The 26823-nt window shown below is 36.2% G+C and overlaps 1 protein-coding gene across 1 annotated transcript in view; it reads left to right on the top strand.

The window, feature by feature from the left end:
* Positions 1-26823, top strand: part of RPGRIP1L (RPGRIP1 like) — a 145787-nt gene that overhangs the window by 97271 nt on the left and 21693 nt on the right. The window contains exon 24 of the mRNA XM_036750600.1: positions 20985-21168. Coding sequence (XP_036606495.1) covers positions 20985-21168 — 184 coding nt within the window. The remainder of the gene's footprint in view (positions 1-20984; positions 21169-26823) is intronic.

Genomic DNA, 26823 nt, shown 5'->3' with positions numbered 1-26823 from the left:
TCCTATTTCTTAACCTACTCACCCCTCTAAAAGTCTCTCCCTCATCTTCTCCCCCTACCCTATCACCTTGCCTTCTTGTTTCTGTCTAAATTTAGAAGACTTTTATACATACATACATACACACATATATATAGTTCTCTCTTTAACCCATTCTTGATAAGAGTAAGATTTTTAGCACTACCTGCCCTCCCCCCAGCTGAGCTTCTTCTTTATCAGTTTTTCCTTTTATCTCTCATTTGTATGAGGTAATTATTCCTTTTTATCTCTCCCTACAGTCTTATTTTTTTAGAATCACCCCATAATAGCTCAGCCCAAGCCTTTCTTTCAAACTACCCAAAAAGTGATGATAATCATAAGAGTACTGCTAAATATTTTCACATATACAAAGTAAATAATTTGACCTTATTGAGTCCCTTATAAATTGGTCTTTTACTGTTTACCTCATATTTCTCCTGGATGTTATATGTCAAATTTTCCCTTAAGTTTTGGGGTTTTGTCACAAAAACCTGAAAATCTTTCAGTTTTTCAAATGTCCATTTTTTTTCATTTCAGATTATGCTTAACTTTGCTGGATAAATTCCTCTTGGTCGTAATCTCAGCTCTTTTGCTTTGTGGAATATAGTATTCTAAGATCTACAGTCTGTCAACTTAGTAGCTGCTAGGTCTTGTGTAATCCTTATTGTAGCTCTGTGATATTCAAATTGTTTTTAAATGTTTTAAAATGTAAAATATTGTTTCCAATATTTTCTTCTTAGCCTGGGAGCTTTGAAACTTGGCTATGATATTCCTGTTAATTTTCCTCCTGGTATCTCTTTCAGGTGGTGATCAGTGGATTTTTCTTCTATTTCTGCTTTGCCTTCTTGTTCTAGAACTTCAGGGCAATTTTACTTGATAATTTCGTGTAATATTGTATCGATTTTTTTTATCATATTTTTCAGGTAGTCAGACTACTCTTATGTTATTTTTCTTCGATTTGTTCTCCAGATCAGTTGTTTTCCTGATGAAATATTTCACTTTCTCTTTTATTTTTTCATTCTTTTGATTTTGTTTTGTGATTTCTTGGTGCTTTAGAATGTCATTAACTTCCCAATGCCCAGTTCTAGTTTTCAAGAAATTATTTTCTTCCTTAAGCTTTTGATTCTCCCTCTCAAGTTGGTTGACTTTCTTTTCATAATTTTCTTGATTTTCTTGGATTGCCCTCATTTTTTTCTAATTATTCCTCAGTCTCTTTTATTTGATGTTTAAAGTCCTTTTTTGAGTTCTTCCAAAAATTCTTTTTTGCTAGGGGACCATTTGATGTTTCTCATTGAAAAAGGAGTAGCTGTTTTTGCCCTATTATCTTCCTTTGAATATCAACTCAGATCTTCTTTATCTCCATAGTAACTATGTATGCTCAGGTTCTTTCACTTTTGCTTACTCATTTTTATTTATTTGTTTGTTTTGTTTTTAGCAGCAATTAGTGTAATCAAGTTGTAGTCCTGAGGGGTGGTGAATGATGATGCCCCAAGTCTCAGGTCTTTCTTACTATCATTTTCTGAGGTCCAACTCAAGGCCCAATCTTGGGCTCTCCTCCTCTGTCTTAAGCCATGGCTAGGGCCCCCAACTACACTGGCTCACAAATAATCTTGCTCCTTACTGTCCTTCCAGTGGCTGCAAACTACAGCCATCCTCTCTGCCCTGGAACTGAAACATGACTCTGCTCTCCTGCAAGTGCCCACAGCCAACAGGGCATCCCTCAACAGTGGAATTTCCTCCAGTATTCGCCTACTCACCGAGCAGACCCCGACACTGTTGGCAAAGTGAAAGTTTCTAAGGCCTAGGCTGCTCAGCTGTCCCCAAGGCTTGTTGTTTGTTGATTCTACAATCGGCCTGGGGGTGACTGCACTTCACTGAGGCTGAACCTCCACTCCTAAAAGTTGGGTCTTTCCTGGGGCCTTCTCAAACTGTCTTAGGAGGACAACTACTTTACTCCATGTTTATTTCTTCTGTTCTGAGGCAAAGTTCTTTCTTTCTTCGTGGAGGAAGTTTGGAGAGCCAAAAGTTTTCTTTTTTTTTTTTCCATTCATTATTTTTTTTTTTTTTTTTTTTTTTTTTTTTTTGTTTACAGCAGATGGTTCTACCACATATAATTTCGTATTGAATTAATTTATACACTAGTCAAGTTGCGGAGAAGAATTATGACCAATGGAATGAATCATGAGAAAGAAGAAACAGAACCAAAAAAAAAACAAAAAACCCAAAAACAAAAGAGAAGAGAAAAAGGCGAGCATGAAGTGTGCTTCAATCTGCATTCAAACTTCATAGTTCTTTCTCTGGATGTAGATAGCATTCTCCATTGTGAGTCATTTGGAGTTGTCCTTGCACCTTGTGTTGCTGAGAAGAGCGAAGTCTGTCAGGGTTTGTCCTCATGGAATCTATATATCTGTGGTTGTGTACAATGTTCTCCTGGCTCTGCTCTGCTCACTCAGCATTATGTTGTGTAGGTTTTTCCAGGTTGTTATGAAGTCTGTATCATCCCCGTTTCTTATGGCACAATAGTATTCCATTACCTTCATATACCACAGCTTGTTCAGACATTCCGCAATTGATGGGCATCCCTTTGATTTCCAATTCTTGGCTACCACAAAAAGAGCCGCTATAAATATCCTTGTACATATGGTTCCTTTTCCCGCTTGTGTGATTTCTTTGGGATACAACCCTAGAAGTGGTATTGCTGGGTCAAAGGGTATGAACATTTTTATGGCCCTTTGGGCATAGTTCCAAATTGCTCTCCAAAATGGCTGGATCATCTCACAACTCCACCAGCAATGTAACAATGTTCCAATTTTCTCACATCCTCTCCAGCATTTATCATTTTCCTGTTTTGTTATTTTAGCCAATCTGACAGGAGAGATGTGGTATCTAAGAGTTGTTTTGATTTGCATTTCTCTAATCAGTAGTGATTTAGAGGATTTTTTCATATGCCTATAGATAGCTTTAATTTCTTCCTCTGAAAACTGCCTGTTCATATCCTTTGACCATTTCTCAATTGGGGAATGACTTGTATTCCTATATATTTGGCTCAGTTCCCTGTATATTTTAGAAATGAGGCCTTTATCAGAGATACTAGTTGTAAAGATTTTCTCCCAATTTTCTGCTTCCCTCCTAATTTTTGTTGCATTGGCTTTTTTTGTACAAAAACCTTTCAATTTAACATAATCAAAATTATCCATTTTGCATTTTGTAATGCTCTCTATCTCTTGTTGGGTCATGAATTCTTTTCTTTTCCATAAATCTGATAAGTAAACTATTCCTTGCTCTCCCAAATTACTTATAGTATCAGCCTTTACTCCTAAATCATGAACCCATTTTGACTTTATTTTGGTATATGGTGTAAGATATTGGTCTATGCCCAGTTTCTGTCCTACCATTTTCCAATTTTCCCAACAGTTTTTGTGAAATAGTGAGCTATTAGCCCAGAAGGTGGCCTCTTTGGGTTTATCAGAGAGTAGATTGCTATAGTTGTTGACTTCTCCATCTTGTATTCCTACCCTATTCCACTGATCCTCACCCCTGTTTCTTAACCAGTACCAGGTAGTTTTGATGACTGCTGCTCTATAGTACAGTTTAATATCTGGTATGACTAGGCTACCTTCTCTAGCATTTCTTTTCATTAATACCCTAGATATTCTAGACCTCTTGTTTTTCCAGATGAATTTTGTTATTATTTTGTCCAGCTCAGTAAAATAATTTTGTGGTAGTTCAATTGGTATGGCATTGAATAGATAGATTAATTTAGATAAAATTGTCATTTTTATTATATTAGCTCGGCCTAACCGTGAGCAACTGATATTTTTCCATTTATTTAAATCTGACTTTATTTGCGTGAAAAGGGTTTCATAGTTATGTTCATATAGGCCCTGGGTTTGTCTTGGCAAATAGACTCCCAAATATTTTATAGCATCTACAGTAATTTTGAATGGAATTTCTCTTTCTATCTCTTGCTGTTGGGCTTTGTCGGTAATGTATAGGAATGCTGAGGATTTATGTGGGTTTATTTTATATCCTGCAACTTTGCTAAAGTTGTTTATTATTTCAAGTAGTTTTTTACTTGATTCTCTAGGATTCTCTAAATAAATCATCATATCATCTGCAAAAAGTGATAATTTAGTTTCTTCTTTTCCTATTCTAATTCCTTCAATTTCTTTTTCTTCTCTTATTGCTACAGCTAACGTTTCTAGTACCAAATTGAATAGTAGGGGTGATAATGGACATCCTTGTTTTACCCCTGATCTGATAGGGAATGCATCTAGCTTATCCCCATTACAAATAATGCTTGTTGATGGTTTTAGGTAGATGCTATTTATAATTTTAAGGAAGGTTCCATTTATTCCTATGCTTTCTAGTGTTTTTAATAGGAATGGGTGTTGTATTTTGTCAAAGGCTTTTTCTGCGTCTATTGAGATGATCATATGGTTTCTGCTAGTTTTGTTGTTGATAAGGTCAATTATGCTAATAGTTTTCCTAATATTGAACCAGCCTTGCATTCCTGGAATAAATCCTACCTGGTCATAGTGTATTATTCTTGTGATGAGTTGCTGCAATCTTTTTGCTAATATTTTATTTAGAATTTTTGCATCAATATTCATTAGGGAAATTGGTCTATAATTTTCTTTCTCTGTTTTAACTCTGCCTGGTTTGGGTATTAGTACCATATTTGTGTCATAAAAAGAATTTGGTAGGACTCCTTCACCTATTTTCCCAAATAGTCTACAAAGTATTGGAATTAGTTGTTCTTTAAATGTTTCATAGAATTCACATGTAAAACCATCTGGCCCTGGAGATTTCCTCTTCATTAGAGGTGAACTCACCCTTTTCATTTTTGATACTAGTAATTTGATTTTCTTCTTTCTTTTCTTTAATCAAATTGACCGAAGGTTTATCAATTTTATTGGTTTTTTCATAAAACCAGCTCTTTGTTTTATTTATTAATTCAATAGTTTTCTTGGTTTCAATTTTATTAATCTCTCCTTTGATTTTCAGTATTTCTAATTTGGTATTTAATTGGGAGTTTTCAATTTGTTCTTTTTCTAGCTTTTTCAGCTGTATGCCCAGATCATTGATCTCCTTTTTCCCTATTTTATTCATGTAAGCATTTAGGGATATAAAACTTCCCCTAAGAACTGCTTTTGCTGCATCCCATAAGTTTTGGTATGTTGTTTCATTATTGTCATTCTCTTGAATGAAGTTATTAATTGTTTCTCTGGTTTGTTCTTTGGCCCACTCATTCTTTAGAATTAGGTTATTTAGTTTCCAATTAATTTTTAGCTTATTTTTCCATGGTTCTTTGTTACAAATAATTCTTATTGCATCATGATCTGAAAAATGTGCTTTGACTACTTCTGCCTTTCTGCATTGGATTGTGAGATTTTTATGCTCCAGTACATGGTCAATTTTTGAGTATGTGCCATGTACCGCTGAGAAGAATGTGTATTCCTTTTTATCCCCATTCAGTTTTCTCCAGAGGTCTATCATACCTGCCTTTTCTAAAATTCTGTTTACCTCCTTAACTTCTTTCTTATTTATTTTGAGGTTAGATTTATCAAATTCAGAAAGGGGGAGGTTGAGGTCTCCCAATATTATAGTTTTGCTGTCTATTTCTTCCTGTAACTCCCTTAACCTCTCCTCTAAGAATTTGTATGCCTTACCACTTGGTGCATATATGTTAAACAATGATACTGCTTCATTGTTTATGGTGTCTTTTAGCAGAATATAATGTCCTTCCTTATCTCTTTTAATTAAATCTATCTTTACTTTTGCTTTGTCTGAGATTAGGATTGCTACACCTGCTTTTTTTACTTTAGCTGAGGCACAATATATTTTACTCCAGCCTTTTACCTTTACCCTGTGTGTATCCCCCTGTTTCAAATGTGTTTCTTGTAAACAGCATATTGTAGGATTATGGTTTTTAATCCATTCTGCTATCTGCTTCTGTTTTATGAGAGTGTTCATCCCATTCACGTTCAGAGTTATGATTCCTATCTGTGTCTTTTTCTCCATCCTATTTCCCCCTGTTTATGCTTTTATTTCTCCCTTTCCCCTTCTCCTCCTCAACAAAGTTTTGCTTTTGACCGCCGCCTTCCTCAGTTTATCCTCCCTCTTTATTCCCCTCCCTTATCTTACCGTTTCCCACTTGCTACTTCTCCCCTCCCTTCTGACCACCCCCCTCTCTTTTTCCCCCCTTCCCCTCCTACTTCCCGTAGGACAAGTTAGATTTCTAAACTTATCAGGGTATGATATTCCCTTCTTGAACCAGATCAGATGACAGTAAAGCTCAAATACTGCTCTTCTCCCTCCCTTCTTTCCCTCTACTGAAATGTGTGTTTGTGCCTCTTCATTTGGTGTAATTTACCCTTTTCTACTACCTCCTTACCTCTTCTCTCATAGCCCTCCGTTTACATCTCTTACTTATGTTTTTATCTTTACATCAGTTAATTTATACAGGCATTGTATCCCTTTCAATTGTCATAATAGCTGTATCATTCTCAAGACTGATGTATATATGTATATATGTAAAACATACTTTAGATGATATAATCCCATATAAAGGTGCAAACAACCTGCCCTTATTGGTTAATAAGGTTTGTGGGGTTTTTCCCCCAGGTTACCTTTTTATGTCTCTCTTGAGTTTTGTATTTGGAGATCAAATTTTCCATTGACTTCTGGCCTTTTCATCAGGAAGGTCTGGAATTCCCTTATTTCATTGAATGTCCATTTCCTTGCCTGAAAAATTAGGCTTAGTTTTGCTGGGTAGTTGATCCTTGGTTGTAGTCCCAGCTCCTTTGCCCTTTGGAATATCATATTCCAATTTCTCCTGTCTTTTAATGTGGAAGCTGAGAGATCCTGCGTGATCCTGATGGTAGTTCCACGATATGTGAATTTCTTCTTTTTGGCTGCTTGCAGTATTTTCTCCTTTAGTTTATAGTTCTGAAATTTGGCTATAATATTTCTTGGTGTTTTCAGTTTGAGATCTCTTTCAGGGGGTGATTGGTGAATTCTTTCAATGACTATTTTGCCCTCTGGTTCTAGTACCTCTGGGCAGTTGTCTTTGATAATTTCTTCGAAGATACTGTCAAGGCTCCTTTTTTCATCGTGGATTTCTGGTAGACCAATAACTCTTAAATTGTCTCTCCTGAATCTATTTTCCAGGTCAGTTGTTTTCCCAATCAGATATTTCACATTTTTTTTCTATTTTTTCATTCTTAACATTTTGCTTTACTACTTCTTGGCGCCTCATAGATTCATTAGCTTCGCCAAAAGTTTTCTGACCTACTCTGCCATCTTCCCAGAATCCTCTCAAGCACATATATTTTACAAATTATTTTAATAAAGTGACTTGTTTATTCAAAAAGCATTTATTAAGCACCTACTATGTGCACTATGTTAGGTGCTAAGTCTTCAAAGACAAAAACAGAACAGTCCTTGCTCTGAAGAAACTTAGATTCCATCAGGGGAAACAACATATATTAACATAGAAGTAAATGCAAAACATATAAAGTAATTGGATAGTAACTTCAAGTCACTGTCAGTTGAGATCAGGAGGCTCCTTGTGTAGAGGTGGCATTTGAGTTGATCCTTGAAAGAAGTCAGGGATGTTGAGAGGTTGTTGGGAGAGATTGTACTCCAGGCATAGAGGGCATATAAAGGTGCATATAAAAGCACCAAGATGGCAGATGGCATGTCTTGGATGGAGAACAGCAAGATAAACAGTTTAGCTGCAACATAGAATGCATAAATGAGAATAGTGTGCAATAAGGCTCATAAGGTAAGTCAGAGCCAGATTGTAAGGATTTTAAATACCAAATAGAGAAGTTTGTATTTTATCCTAGAAACAGTAGGGAGCCCCCAGAGCTCATTGAGTAGGGGAATGACATGATAAGACCTGTGCTTTAAGAATAATCCTCTGGCAGCTCTGTGGAAAAGGAATCAGCGAGAGGAGAAACGGGAGGCAGGGAGAGCAATTAGGAGGCTATTACAGTAGTCCAGACAAGAAGAGATGAAAGCCTGAACTAAGCTGGTGACTGTATAAGGAAAAAAACACAGGAGTTCCTGTTGAGGTAGTTAGTCAATAAGGTTTTTCAGCTGATTAGTTATGGTGGCTGAGGAAGAGTAAAGAGTCAAGACTGATTCCAAGGTTATAAGCCTGGATAACTGGAGGGATGGTATAAACCCTCAGCAGAAATAGGGAAGTTGGGAAGAGAGAATCAGTTGGGAGAAAAATTAATGAGCTGTATTTTGGATATGTTGAGTTTGAGTTGTCCATTCTTGAGTTCCAGTTTGAAATGTCCAGTAAGCCATTGGTGATGTGGGTCTGGAGCTCAGAGAGACTAAGGCTAGATCTATAGATTTGGGAGTTATTTGCATAGAAGTAACAGGTGGGCTCATGGCAGCTGATGAAAAGGAAAAAGTAGGAAGAAGAGAAGAGAATCCAGGACAGAACGTTGATGGACACTCATGATCAGAGGATGGAACATGGAAGAAAAAACACACAGATAGGAAAAGAACCAAGAAAGAACAGTGTCACAAAAAACGCAGAAAATGGAGAGATTTTTTCCAAGGGGGAGGCAATCGTGTCAAATGCTGTGGAGTGAATTTGGGTCCCCACCTCTCCAAAAAAAAAAACAAACCCATAACATTGGAGAGAACAATTTTGTTTGAGCAGCAAGGTTGGAAACCAGATTCCAAGGGGTTATTAAATGAAGGATAATTTGTTTGAGAAAAGACAAGGCAATAGAAGATGATATTTTAGGAGATAATAAGAGTTAAGTGATGTGTTTTTTAAAGAATGAGAGAGAATCAAGCATTTTCTAAGAGAAGGAGCTATTAGATTGGGAGAGGATGACAATTAAAGAAGTTCAGAGAAAGTTTTCAAACTTAGGAGAATTTCCTATTTGGTTTTTCTTTTGACTCTGTTACAAGTAACCCAAGGTAGTTCAGATTTTTTATCTACAACTATATTTACAGTGATTATCTCTCTTTAGACTTGATTCCCTCCCTAACCCATTCCTGTCTGCCATTTTGTTATTGTTGTATCATTTCAGTTGTGTCTGGCTCTTCATGACCCCATTTGGGGTTTTCTTAGCAAAGATACTAGAATGGTTTACCATTTGTTTCCCCAGGTCATTTTACAGATGATGAATGGAGGCAAACAGGGTTAAGTGACTTGCCCAGGGTCACACATCTAGTAAATGTCTAAAGCTAGATTTGAACTCAAGGTCTTCCTGACTCCAGCGCTAGTACTCTGTACCACCTAACTGCCCCTTGCCTACTATTTAAAAAGTGCTAAATGTTACGTTCTTATTTTAAATAGATTGTCTTTTGAAATTGCATGATACTGTAAAATAATTAGGGACATCCTAGAAGGTCACAAAATGAGTTGGTGATAAAACTATGGACTCACAGGATGTTAGACTAGAAAGAACCCTTGGAGTTCATTGGTCCAGTTCTTTCACTTGAGGCATAAGGAAATGGAATTCACAGGAGTTAAGGAACTTGTTTAGAGTCATACAACTATTAAATGGAAGTAATGGAGCCAGAACTCCCATCTCTTAATTCCCAATCAGAGACCTCACATTGGTTTGCTTGGAATTTGTAAATCAGTTTTCAGTCTGTGCTAGATGAGAAGTAAATTTCTGAATCTCCAAGTGTAGTTGATTTAAACGCATCAAGTTCTAACCATGAGCTTACATTAATATAAAAAGTATGTTTCGCTTATCTCTAAGATAAATATCGGTTATGCCGGTTATCCTGTGTATATGAATTTCATGGCGCACTGCTTAAGCCATTTAACATCTTGCTCTTCCTTTTTTCATGTTGCAGAATCAGACAGCCTATGGTTATTTCTTAGATATGTTGATTGTAAAAAGGAATCTAACAGATTTTGCAGTACTTAGCGGTACCACTCACTTCTTTCTCTTTTCTTCGTGTCTGTGATGTATAATTAATCATAGATTACTTCATTTTGTTTCATTTCATTTACAACATTTATGAGCTTCACTTTGTCAGTATGAAATGCTTGTCCCCTCCTTTCCTTTCCAAAGTGGTGTAATTAGTGTTAGCATCTTTTTTAACAGGCTACATAAAGTTTAGTGGCTGGATTAAATCAAGTCATTAACATAATGTGCTATACAATTTGCCCCTATCTCTTTTCGTTTCCACTACATCAAAGTGCCACAGAGTGCCAGTGTAATTGGGCCTTGCTAGCTTGTCAGGTTCAGTCAGCCTGATGGCTGCTGCTTTTACGAAAAAGCTTCTAGGCATGATAATTAATGGGAAAAAAAATCTGGGAAATGTAAAACTTTGGACAGTTCTCTATGAATATTTTATAAATTTGAATAATCAGAAGTTAACAGTATCAATTTGATGTATAATACATTGATTAAAAGCCTTGTTTCAGGTCCTCAAAATAGACATCAAAACGGCGAATTTGCATTTGCTATGGCATTAAAAAAGAAATTAACAATCTTCTTCTCCTGATTTTTTTCTTTACCATTTGAGTAATACAGCTTTGAATTTTCACAATGAAATATGTTGCTGCAAACTCACAGTTTCCCACAAGGCAGGAATGGGGAATAAGAGGCTAATGCAAGAATGAGTCTTCTTTTCTACTGTATATATTTACAGCTTTCTTCCCTTCATTATAGATAAGTGCACTTTGCTAGTACTAATAGCAGTTTTGTAAAAACTGCCATATTCAATCTGTCTAAATTACAATTTCATTTGGAAACTAGGTATTCTTGAATAATATAAGCCAACATTCCCAGATGGCTGCAGTTTTGCTGTTCAGTAAAATAGTTTTCGAAAGCTATATTGCACAAACCAATTTGTTTCTTTAGAATTCATTTCTTAAGAATTTTAAAATTATTTTGGAAGTCAAATGTTATCTCCCATCAGGTGAGCCACTTCCTTCATTATGTATGCAGAATACAAGATGAGATTTCTAAGTTGAGTGCTATTGCAAAACTAGAAATTATCCTATTAATTTATCCTTCATGTAAAATTTCTAATCACTCTAAAAATCATGTTATTAAGTTCTATATTTATGCTTCAAGTAACAACTATTTGACATTTTCATGTAAATAAAATGGAAGCATTTCAAAATATACTAATGAGAACTGGCAGCTATGAGGCAGATCTGTTTGGTGTTAACCTAGGCAGTTTTAAAACGTGTCACCAGGCTGCTGTACTTTGTTGACCACCACCTGAGCTGTCATGCCTGATTGAAAGAGAATATATCCTGTTCATATCCACAGTGTTGACTGTTCATTTTTAACCTATGCACTATTTTTACTTCCTCTCTAAAGACTTTAATAGTAATATCATTTGGATTCATGAATGTGCTATTCCAGCACCTCATTTTGAGGTAGAAGGGACCGTGCATTCTTGAAGGCTATGTAAGCCTTCTGACTGGTCCTATCAAGCTGGAAAGGCTCTAAAGCTGATAGTGGACTGTATAGCTATCAGATATCTGAGGACCAGCTTAGCTAAATGTGAAGAGACCTATCACCAGGTTCTCCAAAGTGTAATGAATTTTTAGGCACAAAAACTCTCAGATATGGTCTGCTAAGTCATAGTAGCACTGAAGATCATTTTGGTGAAAAAGACTAAAAGACATTTAAAGCTAATGGAATTTATAATCTAGTACCCAGAGCCATAACCTTTGTTTGGTTTTGATTTGGTTTTTGGTTTTGTTTTGGGGTTTTTTTGCATATATGAAAATCAGCAGAAAATATAGCTGGAGAAAGCAGCATGAAATATACTCTCAAAACAACTTTTTGATTCATTATGTGAAAACTATAAAAAGTAATTAAGACAAATTAAGCTGAGTAGGAGGGAGAATTAGTTACCATAGTGACTTGGGAGATACAACTTCAGAGTTGGAAAGGACCTTAAAAAGCTACCTAATCCAACCCTCAGGATTTGAAGTCCCATGATTTTTGTGTACTTTGAGCAGGGCGTTTGTACTATACAACACAGGAGAGGAGGTAGCACTAAGGTTTTTCGCTCTTGCTAAGGGTAGATATGGGTAGGGGAGGAAAGAGAAAGACAGGGGGCCCACCTGGAAAGGATATAGGGAAGGAAAGCCCTAGGGAGAGGTGAGATGGGACAAGATAGAATTTATTCATGGGGCAAAAGCAGAGGGAAAACAGAACTCAAACCTCCTCTTCCCCTCTCCTCCTTCAGTATATAAAGAAACCTGGTAGGGAAGTTCCAGAAGGAGAAAACCTTATGGAAATGATGGCTTCTTTCACCTCCTTCTACTCTATCTATGGAGTACATATGTTAACTGTTTGGATTTGACTCTAAACTTCTTTAAACTTCAGTGCCCTAAGAGAGATACTGGTCATCTGTCCTAGTTAAAGATCTAAGCAAGAGCATTATAACTTAGTATATACCTGAAGTCAGGGCATGAGAAAACAGGGTTAAATTGAAACAAGAAAGATGGGCTCTTATTACCAAGATGAACTTTCAAACAAGCATGAGTTATTAGGCATTATAATGGGTTACTGAGATAGGAATAGGGACAAGACCCTTTGTTATTGTTATTGTCATTGTTATTCAGAACTCCCAACTGGGAGGAAGTTCTGTTGCTGACCAACGTATGTCAGCATCTTCTCCAAAACTTAAAGTAAGTTGCTTAGAGCACTAAGGTTGAGAGGCAGTATGTGTCAGAGGTAGGACTTAAACCCAGGTCTTCCCTATTTTCAGGTCAACTCTCTATCCATTATGGTACTGCCTCAGTGGGTTACTGAGAGAAATTGCTAAATCTTTCTTATAAACATTTAAACATAAGAAAATTACTTTCCTCACCAGAATGCTTTGAATGAAGAGCTATGTGTAGAAATGAGGGTTGACTAGTGAGAAAATTAAGGGGATTAAGACAGCAAATGGTTAAATGGGGGAATTGAGTGAACCACACTGACTCCCTCTTGTGACTCAATTCTGGAGCTAGCTTAGTTTCTATTTAGTTATGGTCTAGTCCAACTCCTGTCTCGTGAAAAAAAAAACTATTCAGTTGTGGGAATTATGAGAAATGCTTGTTGAATTGTTTGAATCTAGCCCTGTGTAGCTGACAAGCTGGACCACCTCTACCTGCTACTTAGTGACCTTAACTAATGACCTAGGTTATGCTGACCAGAAACCCAGTCAAATCCAAAGATGATGAAAGGAGTTTTCTCACAGTTGTACATCTAAAGCAATTGTAAAGGCAATCGGTGAATGGGAAGATCTTCCCCGCCCATTTGAGTGGGCTTCAGGGGCGGGGCTCTCAGGGTCCTGGGGGGAGTGGCTAGGACTGGAGCCAATGGTAGGCACCTGAGTTCTGGTCCACGTGATGACATGAAGCCTGTGGTGGGAGGAACTTGCCGAATGGTTGGAGCAGAGCTAAGAGGAAGGTGAGGCAGTTGGTGAGAGCAGTTAAGAGCTGAAGGAGAGAGGAAGCAGTCAGCTAGCTGGAACACAGCTTAGAAATTGCAGCAGAAGCAGTGGAAGTGGCGGCGACAGCAGCAAGCGCTACAAAAAAAGCAGGACTGACCCTTGTGAAGACTGGAGAGTGCTGAGCAGGGGCTTGAGGCCAGTGGGTGGTCTTCTTGCTGGAGGGCCCTGGCATTGGGGGGGAAAGCACCAGTATGGCTTGGCTTGCTGCCATAATATTTTTCTGTGGCCTCCTGGTCACTATTGTGAGATGGGCATACTGGTTTTGGAAGGTTCTTGCCAGGATGTCGAATTGGGAACACTGGTCCATGGGCCTGCTACTTTTGAGTTTCAATAAATGCTTTAACTCCTCTGCCTTCTACTTAAAGAATTCCTTATATCCTGCGATTCTGGACCATTCAGGCATATTCATTGTTATCTTTGAAGTCATGAATTCTGCCTTAATGATATAGCAGGCCATATGTATTATCTGAAAACTGGCCTCATACTGTGACCAGTCAGTTATCGTTTCCATGTTCCTTTGATTGTTCACAGACAAATGGGAGTGGAAGGGATGGGACACCTCTTTTTCTGATTTCAGGGAATTGCCCCTGTTCACTCTCCCCCTCCCAATGTGGAAAGTCCCTAATCTTTCCTCCATTTAGAAACAGATTACCTAATGTAGTATTGTCTCCTTTTAATTAATTGGCCCTATTTGATTAATTGTTTTTAATATATAAAAGTCTGTCTCCTCCTGTATTCGAGGTCTAGGGCTAAGCTGAGGAGGTCTGGTCCCAGTTTGTTGAGCAGTTGGCATACATTGCTTAATAAACTGATATGCTCAGAAGATCAAACCTTTGTTTCCTGAGTCATTTCAATTTCACTCACCACAGTAGATCATCTGTGGCAATCTCTTCTGGGCCAGAATAAAACCATGTATTATCTCTAGTAAACCTGCTAGAATATTTAATACATAATTGGGGGAGATAGCATAGATATGCTGCTGTAGAAACACAGTTTTAGGAACTTTTAACATCTCTCTCACACCTGTTTTTTTGGGTGGGGGAGGTGGGGAATATATATCTTTCTGTCTGATGTTGTTATCTAGGGTGTCTTGAACTTACAAATGAGTTGTGTTCTAAAAACCTCCTTTAATTAATTTTTTAATTAAAGGGGCCATCCCTTGACTCACTTCATAAAGAGGCCTATTCACTAACTGGGCGCTACCTCACTCTAAATGAGAACCTGAACAGGCCCTTAGTTTAAAAGGGCCAGGGTCTCCCATTGCATCCTGGGTCATCTCCAGTCATCCTCATGAATATCTGGTCACTGGACCCAGATGGCTCTGGAGGAAAATGTGAGGCTGGTGACATTGCACAGCCCTCCCTCCCCCAAATCAAAGTCAACTGCAATTCATGTCACCATTTCCCTGATGCAATGGTCCTCTTCAAAAACGAAGGACAAACACAACAATGATAGCTATCCTTCCTCCACCACCATTACCCTTCCTCTATCATGGAGCTTTCCTCCCTTTAGCCCTACAATGTACCTCTTACTTTTTCCTAGTGCTCATCTAAAATAGAGAGACAGAAAAGGGTAGGAGGAGTCTGGAGAGCAGGGAACAAACCCATAGCCTCCACAGTGGTTTCACCAATAGAATGTAAATTTCTTGAATGCAGGAACTATTTCACCTGTATTTGAAGCGCCAATACTTAAACACAGTTCCTGTCACATGATTGATTAATTAACAGTATCCCTAGCCATTTCATCTCACTCCCTTCCCCACAAGAGATCCCATCTTGTTCTTCCACCCATACTCTATCCTAGCTCCTAAAAAGAAATGTCCAAGATAGCTGAGGAAGCTGGATTTTCCTCGAAAATTTAGATGAACCTTCCTTTAGTCTTTTGTATAACAACACCCACTATTGTCATACATGTTTTCTGTTCATTATCTCTTCCTATGAAGTCTTGAACTGAAAAAAAAAGGGACAGGTGGGATAGAACAAAGGAGAAGAATCTTTCCTCATTGTGATACTGATAATAAATACTTAGAAAATGTTAAAGTGTGGCAAAGAAAATCTAGAAGACTGAATTCTGTTCCACAATAGGACTGGTTGAAAGTAATTAGTGGTGGCAGTAAAAAGGGTAATGGGTATACTCTTCCCTGGTACCCTTGGAAGCGAAGAAAGGGAATAAGTGAGACCTGGGACCAAGAAGTATCCTTAGTGATTTATACTGGCCAGGGCCAGTAAGCCCTGGCCCCTGTGATCTTCCCCAGTCCTCACTTCCTTTACAGACCCTGCCCTGGCCAAAAGAACTTGCTTCATATCATAGGAACTGCCTCCTAACTTGGAAATAGTGTTCCTACTGCTGTCCAGCATATTGAAGATCAACATCTGAAGGAGATGTATTCCTGGCATCCCTCCTTAGAACCTTGGATTTATCCTTTTTTATTAATTTTTTTTTAGTTTACAACACTCAGTTCCACAAGTTTTTGAGTTCCAAATTTTCTTCTCCTCCCCCCAAGATGGCATGTAATCTGATATAGGTTCTACATATACCTTCACATTAAACTTACTTTCCCAAAAATCAAGTTGTAGAGAAGAATTATAACCAATGAACCATGAGAAAGATTTAACAAAACCAAAAATAAAATAAAATAAGAGGAAAAAAAAGAGAGAGAGCAAATAGTTTGCTTCATTCTGCATTCAGATTCCATAATTCTTTCTCTGGATGTGGATAGCCTTTTCCATCATGAGTCTTCTGGAGCTGTCTTAGAACCTTGCGTTGTTGAGAAGAGCCAAGTCTATCAAAGTTAGTCATCACAGAAGTAATGTGTCTGTGGTTGTGTACAGTGTCCTGGTTCTGCTCCCTTCACTCCTCATCAGATCATATAAGACTCTAGGTTCTTATAAAGTCCATCAGACTTATTCTTTATTTGAAACATTGTTGCATATGGTAGAATACTGTACTACTATATTTCTGATACATTATATATAATGGGATTTTGTGAGAAAACCTAACCTAACATTCTTTCTAGAGAAACAAGAGGAAAATGCATTCCAAGTTTCAAATAACCAACTTAGAAAGGAACTTTTGGAATATAATCAGTTAATAGGTTGATGATTGCCTTTATGAAAAATATGCATGGATATATTGACAAATAAATGTGTATTTAAATAGAACCACTAGTCACACAAAAATGTATTTGCTGCTGCTAGCTCATACTCCTCAAGTATATAAACCTTTTCATATATTAGGGACCTTAATCAAGGAAGAGATTTGACTTAAGCTAGTAATCTGCTTTTGGAAGACAAGGATGTGTGTGTTTGTGTGCGTGTATACATGTATTTATATATTTTACTAATTGTTTCTCCCTTAAACCTTCCATTCCAGTAATGCTATTCAATAAATATTTTCCTGATTAATGTATATATAATAGACAGCTGTCTCTGTTTACTCTTATTTCCCCAAAGAACTCAAAGTAAAGACCTTTTAAACCAAAATGTGTAATAATAAAGATAAGGTACAGGCTAGAAAGACAAGAAGATTCAATGACGAGAGTTAGGGAGACGAGGGAGTATTCTATTTAGTCAGATTCGTTCTATCCCCAGTCTGGAGTGGAGAGATAGCAAAAAGTTGACATCAGCATGGTCATCAATTAGCATTCATTAATGCTTCTATTTGCATAGAGCTTTATAAAGAGAATTTGTACTAGAGGCAACTACTCACCCTTGTTTTTTGCCCCTATTAGAATCTAAACTTCCAGAGAGCAAGGATTATATTTTCTACTTCCTTTGTAACTCGGATTTTTAGCATAAAGTTATATGTACAGTGGCTTCTAAATAAGTAGCACTTTTCCGTAAGTAAAAAAAATAATTTCTCAAAAACATTCTTTTAGTCTGTTGTTCAAGTCTGATCTTTAAGACTGTCATATTATATATAGTTTTAAAAACAGAAGCAACATAATGTCATGAATAGAGAGCCAGCCTCAAAGCCAGGAATTTCTGAGTTCAGGTCTTCTCTTTGACACACTGCTGTGTGTCACTTAATTTCTCGGGGACCATCAGGTGCAGAGAAGGTACATTAGTAGAGTGGTGTTTTCTCACCTAGGCAATTTCTTTATCAATATCACAGTCTAGTTCCTTTCCCTTTAGAAATATAATATTAAAGGTTCCATTTGGTTACTGTCACTATTGAAACCAGAAGAAAAATTCAGTGGCACTCTCCCATATGTCAAACCAAAAATCTTGGACAAGGTAAACAGTCTGTGCAGATGTTGCTGAAAAAATGTGGTATCAAACATGAATTATGATTGGTCAAGAACCAGAAATAGTATTGGAACTGGGAGGCAATAGCTAGCAATTTTATTTTTCTTCCTAGTTTTGGCAGTTGGTATCTGAAAGATACTGATGCTCTATGGGGATAGTACCTGCCTCCAATAGGCTCTATATGTGCAGATTTCTTATTATGGGAATCCCTAGCCAGCATTGTGAATCAATCCATCTGCATATACTAACACTGCCAACCCTTATAAGGCACTACATGAATCATCAGAGGCCTAAACATGTATATTTCTCCTACCAGCAATCTTAGGTTAAAAATATGTTAAATCACATTGTAATTTAGGATACCTAAATTTCTTGATTTATAAAACATTTAGAATTGTCATAGAAAACAAAAGTAAGTGCACATGTCATCCGGAATGTATTTTTTTGTTTTATTTATATTGCCATACCTGCTTTATCAGAAATATTCTTTTGGCTTAATTTTCTCTGTGCTCAATATTTTCATATTATCTGTATCACTTGTCCTTTATAGCTTTATCTGATAAATTACTGAAATCATAAACTTGTCACTCTTTGCATCATTTGATGATAAATCATAGAATCAATATTTTAAGGCTAGATAAGATCTTTAGAGGTCTTTTATAATCTCATTTTACAAATGATGAAAGTGAAGATTAGGGAAATTAAGTATCTTGTTCAAGGTCATACAACCAGTCAGTGGTAGAACTAAGACTAGAACCAATTACCTGGCCCCTGTACAGTACTCTTTACACACACACAAACACACACACACACACACACACACACACACACAATTTAAAATAAAAAATAAGTATTAAGATAAAAACAAGGAGACATAGCCACCTAGGTACTCCAGGGGGAAAGCACCTGGAATAAAGAATGCTCTAAATACTATGAATGTTAGTCTTTAAATGTTATGAGAATTGTCTAAAGCTACATTTTTTTTTAGTGTTAGAAATTACCAGCTGTCGCAATGAACAAAGAAATCTTAATGTCCTAAATTACAAAAGCCACGTAAAAATCAAGATTTTTTTTTTATACAAGAACACTGGTAGAGGAAGAAATGCACATGTTTAGGTGTCTGGATGTCTAGCATTAAGATTTTATAATTGCATTACCTTATTTTAGGGCCTAAGTCAATTCTTAAAATACCACAAATTTTTAAATATATGACCCCTGTAGTTAATATATTATTAATAAACCATGCATTTGAACACATTTGATTTCCCCTGTTATTTAATGACTCGTTTGTCTTCTTTTGCTTAAGCAATTTGATAGATCCTTTTCTTCACAACCTACAAATATTTATGTATATGTAGTTCTTTTTTCGCATTTTTGTAGTTGTTTTCCAAATAGTATGTTTATGCAACAATGTTGATACTATTTACAAGGCTATTTTTATGGCAATGCCAAGTTTGTTAAATGAATTTTTAAGTAATGTAGAGAACTTAATTATGCACTGTACCACTTTTGGGTTGTATGTGTAAACTGTGAATGGGAAATAGTTTTGACAACCACAAAACATTTTGCAAAAAATAAAAAAGAATATCATTTAAAATACTTCTTTTACTACAGTAGCCTTGTGCAAGAAGAGATGAGTTGTTTCTGAAGTGAGATTAGACAATAGAGCCAATTTCATTTTTTATGCATGTGAATGGAGAGTGCTTGAGGTTATTAGTTGAAACCGAGTAACCTTTCCAGGCTTTCATCTCTTTCTTTTCAAATTTGAATATGAAAAGCATATTCAAGTCAAAGACCATCACTTTAATGACATTTGGCAGTCATTTGATTTATTAGGTTTTAGAAAAAAATTTCCTTTAAATATTTCATCATACTATGCTAATCCTAGTAATATTGCCAGCTGCAGCCTTGTACCTGTATTAGTGGAGACAGAATGGTGTGGAATTTTTTCTGTCATCCTAGTAAAATTTCCATGAATCTACTGAATAATAAAACAACCTTATTGAAATATTCAGATTTGGGTTTTTAGTTAAAGTGTCTTAGAATACATAATAAAAGAAAATGTCTTTTGAAAGGAGGGGGCAAAATTACTTCATCAAATATTGAAGGGGCTTGACAGCAATGGAAATTGTTCTTTATGGAGAATATTTTTACAATAGAATACTTAGGGTTTTCAATTTGATTAATTATAAAATATGCTTTGAAATATCTAAGTAATTACTCTGACGGATTTGTACACTGATTTGAATTTAACTCCTAAAATCTCATCCTCTTAAATATATCTTACTTTCCAGTTTCTAATTATTATTTAAGGTGATATAATTTAGACTTAATGCACAGAACACCTTACAAGCTGTAAAGAAAATTTGACAGCTCATAAGTGTGGGAGGCTCCATTCTTTTTATTAATCACAGTTCTTCTTTTGACTTTTTTACTGTAAAACCTAATTTTACATCATATTCTCTTCTTTTAAATCATCCTTATGGAAACATTTGTGACAATAATAATGTTCGTAACATGTACAACTTATTAGAAGACGATGGTCATTCATAAAGTTAGAACTAACAGAAGTAAAGAGATAGTACCAAGCACCTGTTTAACGTGCAATATTGTACAATGACCCCCAACTTAAAGCTTTTTTTTAAGGCATAGGAGGAGAGGAAATGAATTTCAGATGAATTTATGGATCTTAAATACAGTGTAAATGTTCTCTTTTGGCCTTAAAATATCCTTAAGTAGATTGACCCAAAATATAAGATAGAAAAATTAATATAGCTTTTTATGTATTTAAATTGATACTGAAGTATTCAACAGGCCTTTGAATAGCGTGATATTCGTCCAGTGGAAAAGCTTTGATATGTGAATCAGTGAAACTTTCTCTAGTACCACAGATTAGATAAACATACCATCACAAACAGTGATTCATGATATAGTTTGAAATAAGGGCAACTAATACTTGTGATTCAAAAACCAGACACAGATGAAGATCTCATAATCTTCAGTCCTGATGGACTACTAGTGAGGTATTTATAGCCTGAAATGTAAATCAGGAAGCTATTGCCATGACACTGTTAACTTCAAACCCTGGGGCATTGGAATCTCATTCTCTCTTTCTGTCTTGAATAATCTATCATGTGTTACTGTAAAATAGTGTACTGTGTGTTGCAAAAAGGAAACCTATTGCCCTTCATGTTTGTTTAAAATTGACACTAAAAACTTAGAATAAAGTGCTTTTTATCCCGCCCTCCTTTTATTTAACAGCCATCAGAAAAAATTCGGATTGAGATTATAGCTCTAAGCCTCAATGATTCTCAAGTAGCCATGGATGACACTATCCAACGCCTATTTGTAGAATGCCGTTTCTACAATTTTCCTGCAGAAGAGACACCAGTGTCACTTCCAAAGCCCAAAAGTGGACAGTGGATCTATTATAATTACAGCAATGGTATGTATGATGTATTTGTGTATAACATGCATTTTTGTCCTTTTAAAAAATCTGTACTGTGTGATTGGACTGTGTCGGGAGAACAAAGAAAAAAATTAATTCTCCCATACCTATGAAAAATAATAAAGGATTTCTAGCTGCACATTTTTAACCAGTTGGTTTAGGAAGGGAGCTTGAAAAAATCATTAATGAATTTTTAGGGTTAAGAGAGCTCCCTCCAAAGGGCAGTGGAATTCTATAAATAGTTCTCCTCGTAGTTCCTGATACAAATGTTACATCCCAAAATAACAGCTCTTCAATCATACTATACATTTTAAATCAATTCAGCATATGTTTATTAAGCATCTATGAGCAGCGTACTGGGTACTGGAAATACAAAGAAAAAATGAAACTGCCTTCAAATAGTTTACAATCTACAGTGAGGTGGGGAGAGACAGAATACTCTCAGAGTACATGAGGACAGAGACAAAACTATCAAATGGAGGGATCATCCAGGTAATTTATTGAAAAAGTCAGTCATTTCAAGAAGGCAGTTTCTTGGTAATACAATGCAAACAACTACTGTATTAACTGAGTTTTTCCCACTTTTCTACTAGTTGTCTTGCTTTGTAGACATAGTTGTACTCTTTATACCTGGAAATTTCTAATACCAGCTTAAAATGTGGCTACATCACATTTCTAAGTAGTTAGATTTTAATTGGGGGAAAAGTATAAATCTTTACAGTGCTCTGTAATCCCCTACCACACATCTCTTCAGAGCAGCAGATGGGTTTTTGATCTTTTAGAGCTGGAGCTACAAGAGACATGCATGAAGCCTTCCTGGACCAGTCCAAACAAAGCAAGCACTCAGATAAATCATCTTCTCTAAAGATTTATGAGACTAGTGACTGATCATGTATGGCAAATATGAAACACCAAAATTCCATGTCAAACTGCCATGGCACTGATTCAGAAAGTGCTTATAGAGTTTCCTTGAAGCCCTAGGGTAGAGTTAAACTGAGTAGCTCTTGTTAAGGAGAACACTGAAATTTCTAGTCATACCAATCTCGTAAATTGCATCTCTTCTTTAAGAGAAGACACTTGTCATTGGGCCATGATTTAACCATTAGTTTTGCAGCCCTGTCCTGTAATGTAGAAGTAGAAAAGCTTTGCTTCTGCTTCTGACAGTATCTCGTTGTGTTGCCCTAGGAAATCATTAAAACTCTTATTGCCTCAGTTTACCCTTCTGAAAAAATAATCAGGATAATAACTTGTATAACCTTTCTTCCCTTTCACCCTTATTCTCAAAATAATGCTATGTGTTAGGCTGTCACAGAGATGATTGTAGCTACTTCAGAGTTAGACAGGCTGAAAATTTAATAGCCATTCATGACCAAAGTGTTATATCCAATGTACCCAGGACTAGAATTCAGGGCTTATCACTACTTTCCACTGGTTAGTCTGTTTGCTTTCACAAAATCATTTCCAAAATCTAAGTTTCATCAAATGCCAATGCTCCACACCTGCATAACGGTTATATTTCAAAATAATCCTTGAAATTAGCTAATTACTATGAGGACAAACTTTAACAAAGAAATCTAAGAAAGAAAGCAAAGAAATTTTTTTTCCTTTATCATTTTTACAGGTTAATGGTAAGCCACTTGATTGATACGGCAGCAGATTTGTATTTAATTTCTTTTGTGTTGACTGCTAGTTGAAAAATAGCCATGTTGCCTTCTAGATTATTCAGTCACTATTAAAATATGTAAAGGTTCTTAAATTTGCAGTAGCTAAGCAGATCCTTTTCTGGAAATGTTTCTGTCATAAGTGCTCCAGTGTCCTACATTTTAGATCATTCCCATGTGGTTACTTTATTGTCTTATGCGTTTGCTATTTCAAGATACTTGGTCATCTAATTGGTGTTGTAACACTAGTTGCTTATTCCTAATGAATCACCTATTTGATGTCAGGAAGAAAGCCAATAATATGTTAGTAATGAACTCAGTAGGGAATGTTTACTATAGCTTTACTCCATCCCCAATTCATACCTAATTAGATTCGACTATATAGACTATTCAAGGTTAATTGAATATTTTCTTTAATAAAAATGAGATTTACCTGAGAAGAAAAATAAAGAAATGTACATTGATCTTAGAAGCTTAGTAATAGTCTCCTAAATAAAATCTGGGGGTAAATTCAAATGATAAAGCCTCAGAAAATTTGAGGGAATATTAATTGTAGTAAATATCTCGTTATTGAAGATTATATTATTTTATTTATTACTAAAGTGGTGTGGCATTATGAAAATGTTAATTTTAAAATGTTATATTTATGTCTTTTCTAATGCAAGAAGGATCCCATAATCTTTATTTAATAACCAACAATCAGACTAATCACTGTAATGATTTACTGTGCCCTTGGCATTTGTTATTTCAATTGCAGGGTCAATTTAATGTAGCCTTACATTTCCAAATTGCATTAAACTATAATAAAAGTAATTTATCCCTTGGCTGATTTTTTATATAAATGGCAAATTTAAAGGAGAACCAGTAACAAAAACTCTGTTGTATGAACACCTTGCCAATGGAGAGATTAAATGAATCTGGCAGTGTTTTATTTTCCACCGGAATAGAATAAGCATTATTACTTATATCTGTACAAAATGAATTGTATGCTAAGTCCAGGACCTTAGGTACATTAAGATTTGGTGATGCCAGTGTTATCTACCAAGAAGTATATGTTCTTAGGACTAGAGACTATCAGTGAAAAAAACCAAAGGTTGGATTCAGTTGATAGACATTGGGTAGCAAGGACAAAACATTTATATTTCATTGGTGTTGAAGATATTGCTCTGAGAGTGCTGAGAAAGCAAGAAACTGGTTTAGAAATAAGATTAATGATAGCAGGTCTAAAGGATGTTATCTTGACTGAATATAAACCTTCTAGGGAATTGACAGTGGTAGGAGTAAAAAAAAGATTAATGAAATCGTCTTAGTTTTTATAAAACTTATATAGATCTGAAACCTTGGTCACTAAGGACTCGGCAGTTGATCATTTGGACAAATTAAACTATGTAGATGAAGACAATATATAAGTTCATAGTTAATGATGGAAGAAATCTGGGATCTAGAGTGTTAGAATAATAGAAAAGAATATTACGGAGAAGGTATTTTTTACAAATTTTCACAGATATCCCCATAATGACTTATTACATAATATTATAGTAGGCAATGTGTCATGTAACATTACAGTGTATCATTTATCACACATGTGTTATATATTGTTTATTAAACTGCTTGTCATTTAAGGTTGTCTGAACCCTGATAATAAAATGATCTTAAATAGCATTTTGCCGTTTCACAACTTTAGCCATAAATCAATGTACATGCTGTATGTTTCATGTATTAAGGTTTCATCAGTATGAATACCCTCTCCACTGATACAAACTGAAACTCCCCTATGCCTTGTTAATGAGTTTCTTATGTATGTGTAAAATGTCATTTGACACACATATATAACATATCATTTATTACACATATTCAATAATTTCATGAGTTAGAAGTGGCCCCCAAAATCCATTGCTTTCTTTGCAATCATTGCAAACTTTCTAGCATTAGCCTTCCCCAGACTCAAGGTTGATCCAGAAACAATAGACAGCATCCATTGCTGGATCCCATACCCAAAGACCTTCTTTATTTTAAGGAACTACTTGAGTTTGTCATTTCTAGCACAGTGGCACATAGTAACGAACAAATGCTTATTGAGTTGAAGTCATCAGCATGGCTTTCAAGAACTTGTGGTTACCATGCCACAGTGAGGCACTAGAGTAGGATTTTTGTGGGGCTATATCGCTGTTATGCCATCAGTAGAGTACTGTGTATACTGAGTTAAATCATTCTGCAAAAATCAGAGAAACCTTTAAAATCACAGACAAATTAAAATCACCTATGCATATTTGTCCAGAGATTTTTGCAGTTTTTTGAAAGCATGCTTTTGAAGTATATGTAAAAATCTTAACACAGTGTAATCTGTATAAATGGTTTAACTTTTGGAGGAATTTCCCCATCTTTTTCTCAACTAGTCTTTTTAAGTCATGGCCTTGTGAGGTTGGTGTGTTTGTTTTCCTTTTGAAATTTCTCTGACTCCAGTGTGGCTCCTTATTGCCTACTGCTTAATTCAAACACCTTTGCCTAATATGCCAGGGTCTCTGCAATCTAGCATCATCCTACCTTTGCAGCCTTTTTCATATTATTCTCTTCTACACACTCTACGTTGGCCTACTCTTTCCTCATATATCCTACATTCTTCTTTCAGTAAACATTTATTAAGTGCCTACTGTGTGCCAGGCATTTTGATAAATGCTGGAGATACAAAGAAAGGCAAAAGATAGTCCCTGCTGTCAAGGACCTCATAGTCTTATATGGGACACAACATGAAAATAAGCTCTATGTGAGATAATTTGGAAATACCCAACAGCAGGAAGGCACTAGAATTTAAGGGAGGTTGGGAAAGGCTTCCTGTAGAAAGTGGGACTTTAGCTGGGACTTAAAGGGAGGCAGAGATGAGGAGGAAAAGCATTCCAGGCTTGGGAGACAGCCGGTGAAAATGGCCAGTTCATGGAACAAGGAGGCCAGTGTCACTAGATCACAGAGTACAGACTGGGCAAAGAGGTTTCTCTGTGACTTTGCTCACACTGTTCCTTCTGCCTAGAACATGGATTCTTAAGAGAGGGGAGAAGGGAGAAGGGAAAGGGGAGAGGGGAGAGAGAGAGAGAGAGAGAGAGAGAGAGAGAGAGAGAGAGAGAGAGAGAGAGGGAGGGAGGGAGGGAGGGAGGGAGAGAGAGAACTGTATTTCATATTGGCCTGTTGAATTTTTCACATGTCCTTTTAACTTTCTTGTTTTTAAAAAAATTTGAGTACTAAATTCTCTTCCTCCCTCTCACCACTTTCCCACCCACTGAGAAGGCAAACAATATGAAATCAGCTACACATGTGAAATCACACAAAACATATTTCTACATTGGACATATTGCACAAAAATGCAACAAAAAGAAAATGAGAAAACTACTTCAGTTTGTACTCAGAGTTCATAATTCTTTTCTCTGAATGCTAATAGCATTTTTCATGAATCCTTTTGAACTTTCTTGGATCATTGTATTGATAAGAGTAGCTAAGTTTTCACAGTTGGTCATCATCATGTTGATCATCAAGTTACTGGTTCTGCTCAGTTCAGTTTGTATCAGTTCATACAGGTCTTCCCATGTTTTTCTGAAACCATCCCCCTCTTCATTTCTTATAGCACAATAGTACTCCATCACAATCATGCTATAACTTGTTCAGCCATTCCTCAACTGATGAGCATCCCCTCAACTTCCAGTTCTTTTATACCACAAAAAGAGCTGCTATAAATATTTTTGTACATATAGGTCCTTTTCTTTTTTCTATGATTTCTTTGGGGTACAGACCTAATAATGATGTTGCTAGGTCAAAGGATATGCACAATTGTATAGCTCTTTGGGTGTAGTTCCATATTGTCCTCCACACTCACTATTGGGTAAGATAGTTCACAACTCCACAACAGTCCATTTGTGTACTATTTTCTCTCATCTCTTCCAGCATTTCTCATTTCTGATAGGTGTGAGGTGGCATCTCAAAATTGTTCTAATTTGCATTTCTC

The sequence above is a fragment of the Trichosurus vulpecula genome, chromosome 3, assembly GCF_011100635.1.
Source record: "Trichosurus vulpecula isolate mTriVul1 chromosome 3, mTriVul1.pri, whole genome shotgun sequence".
Lineage (NCBI taxonomy): Eukaryota > Metazoa > Chordata > Mammalia > Diprotodontia > Phalangeridae > Trichosurus > Trichosurus vulpecula.
Note: the sequence above shows the minus strand (reverse complement) of the source record. Positions and strands in the feature narration are given on the sequence as shown.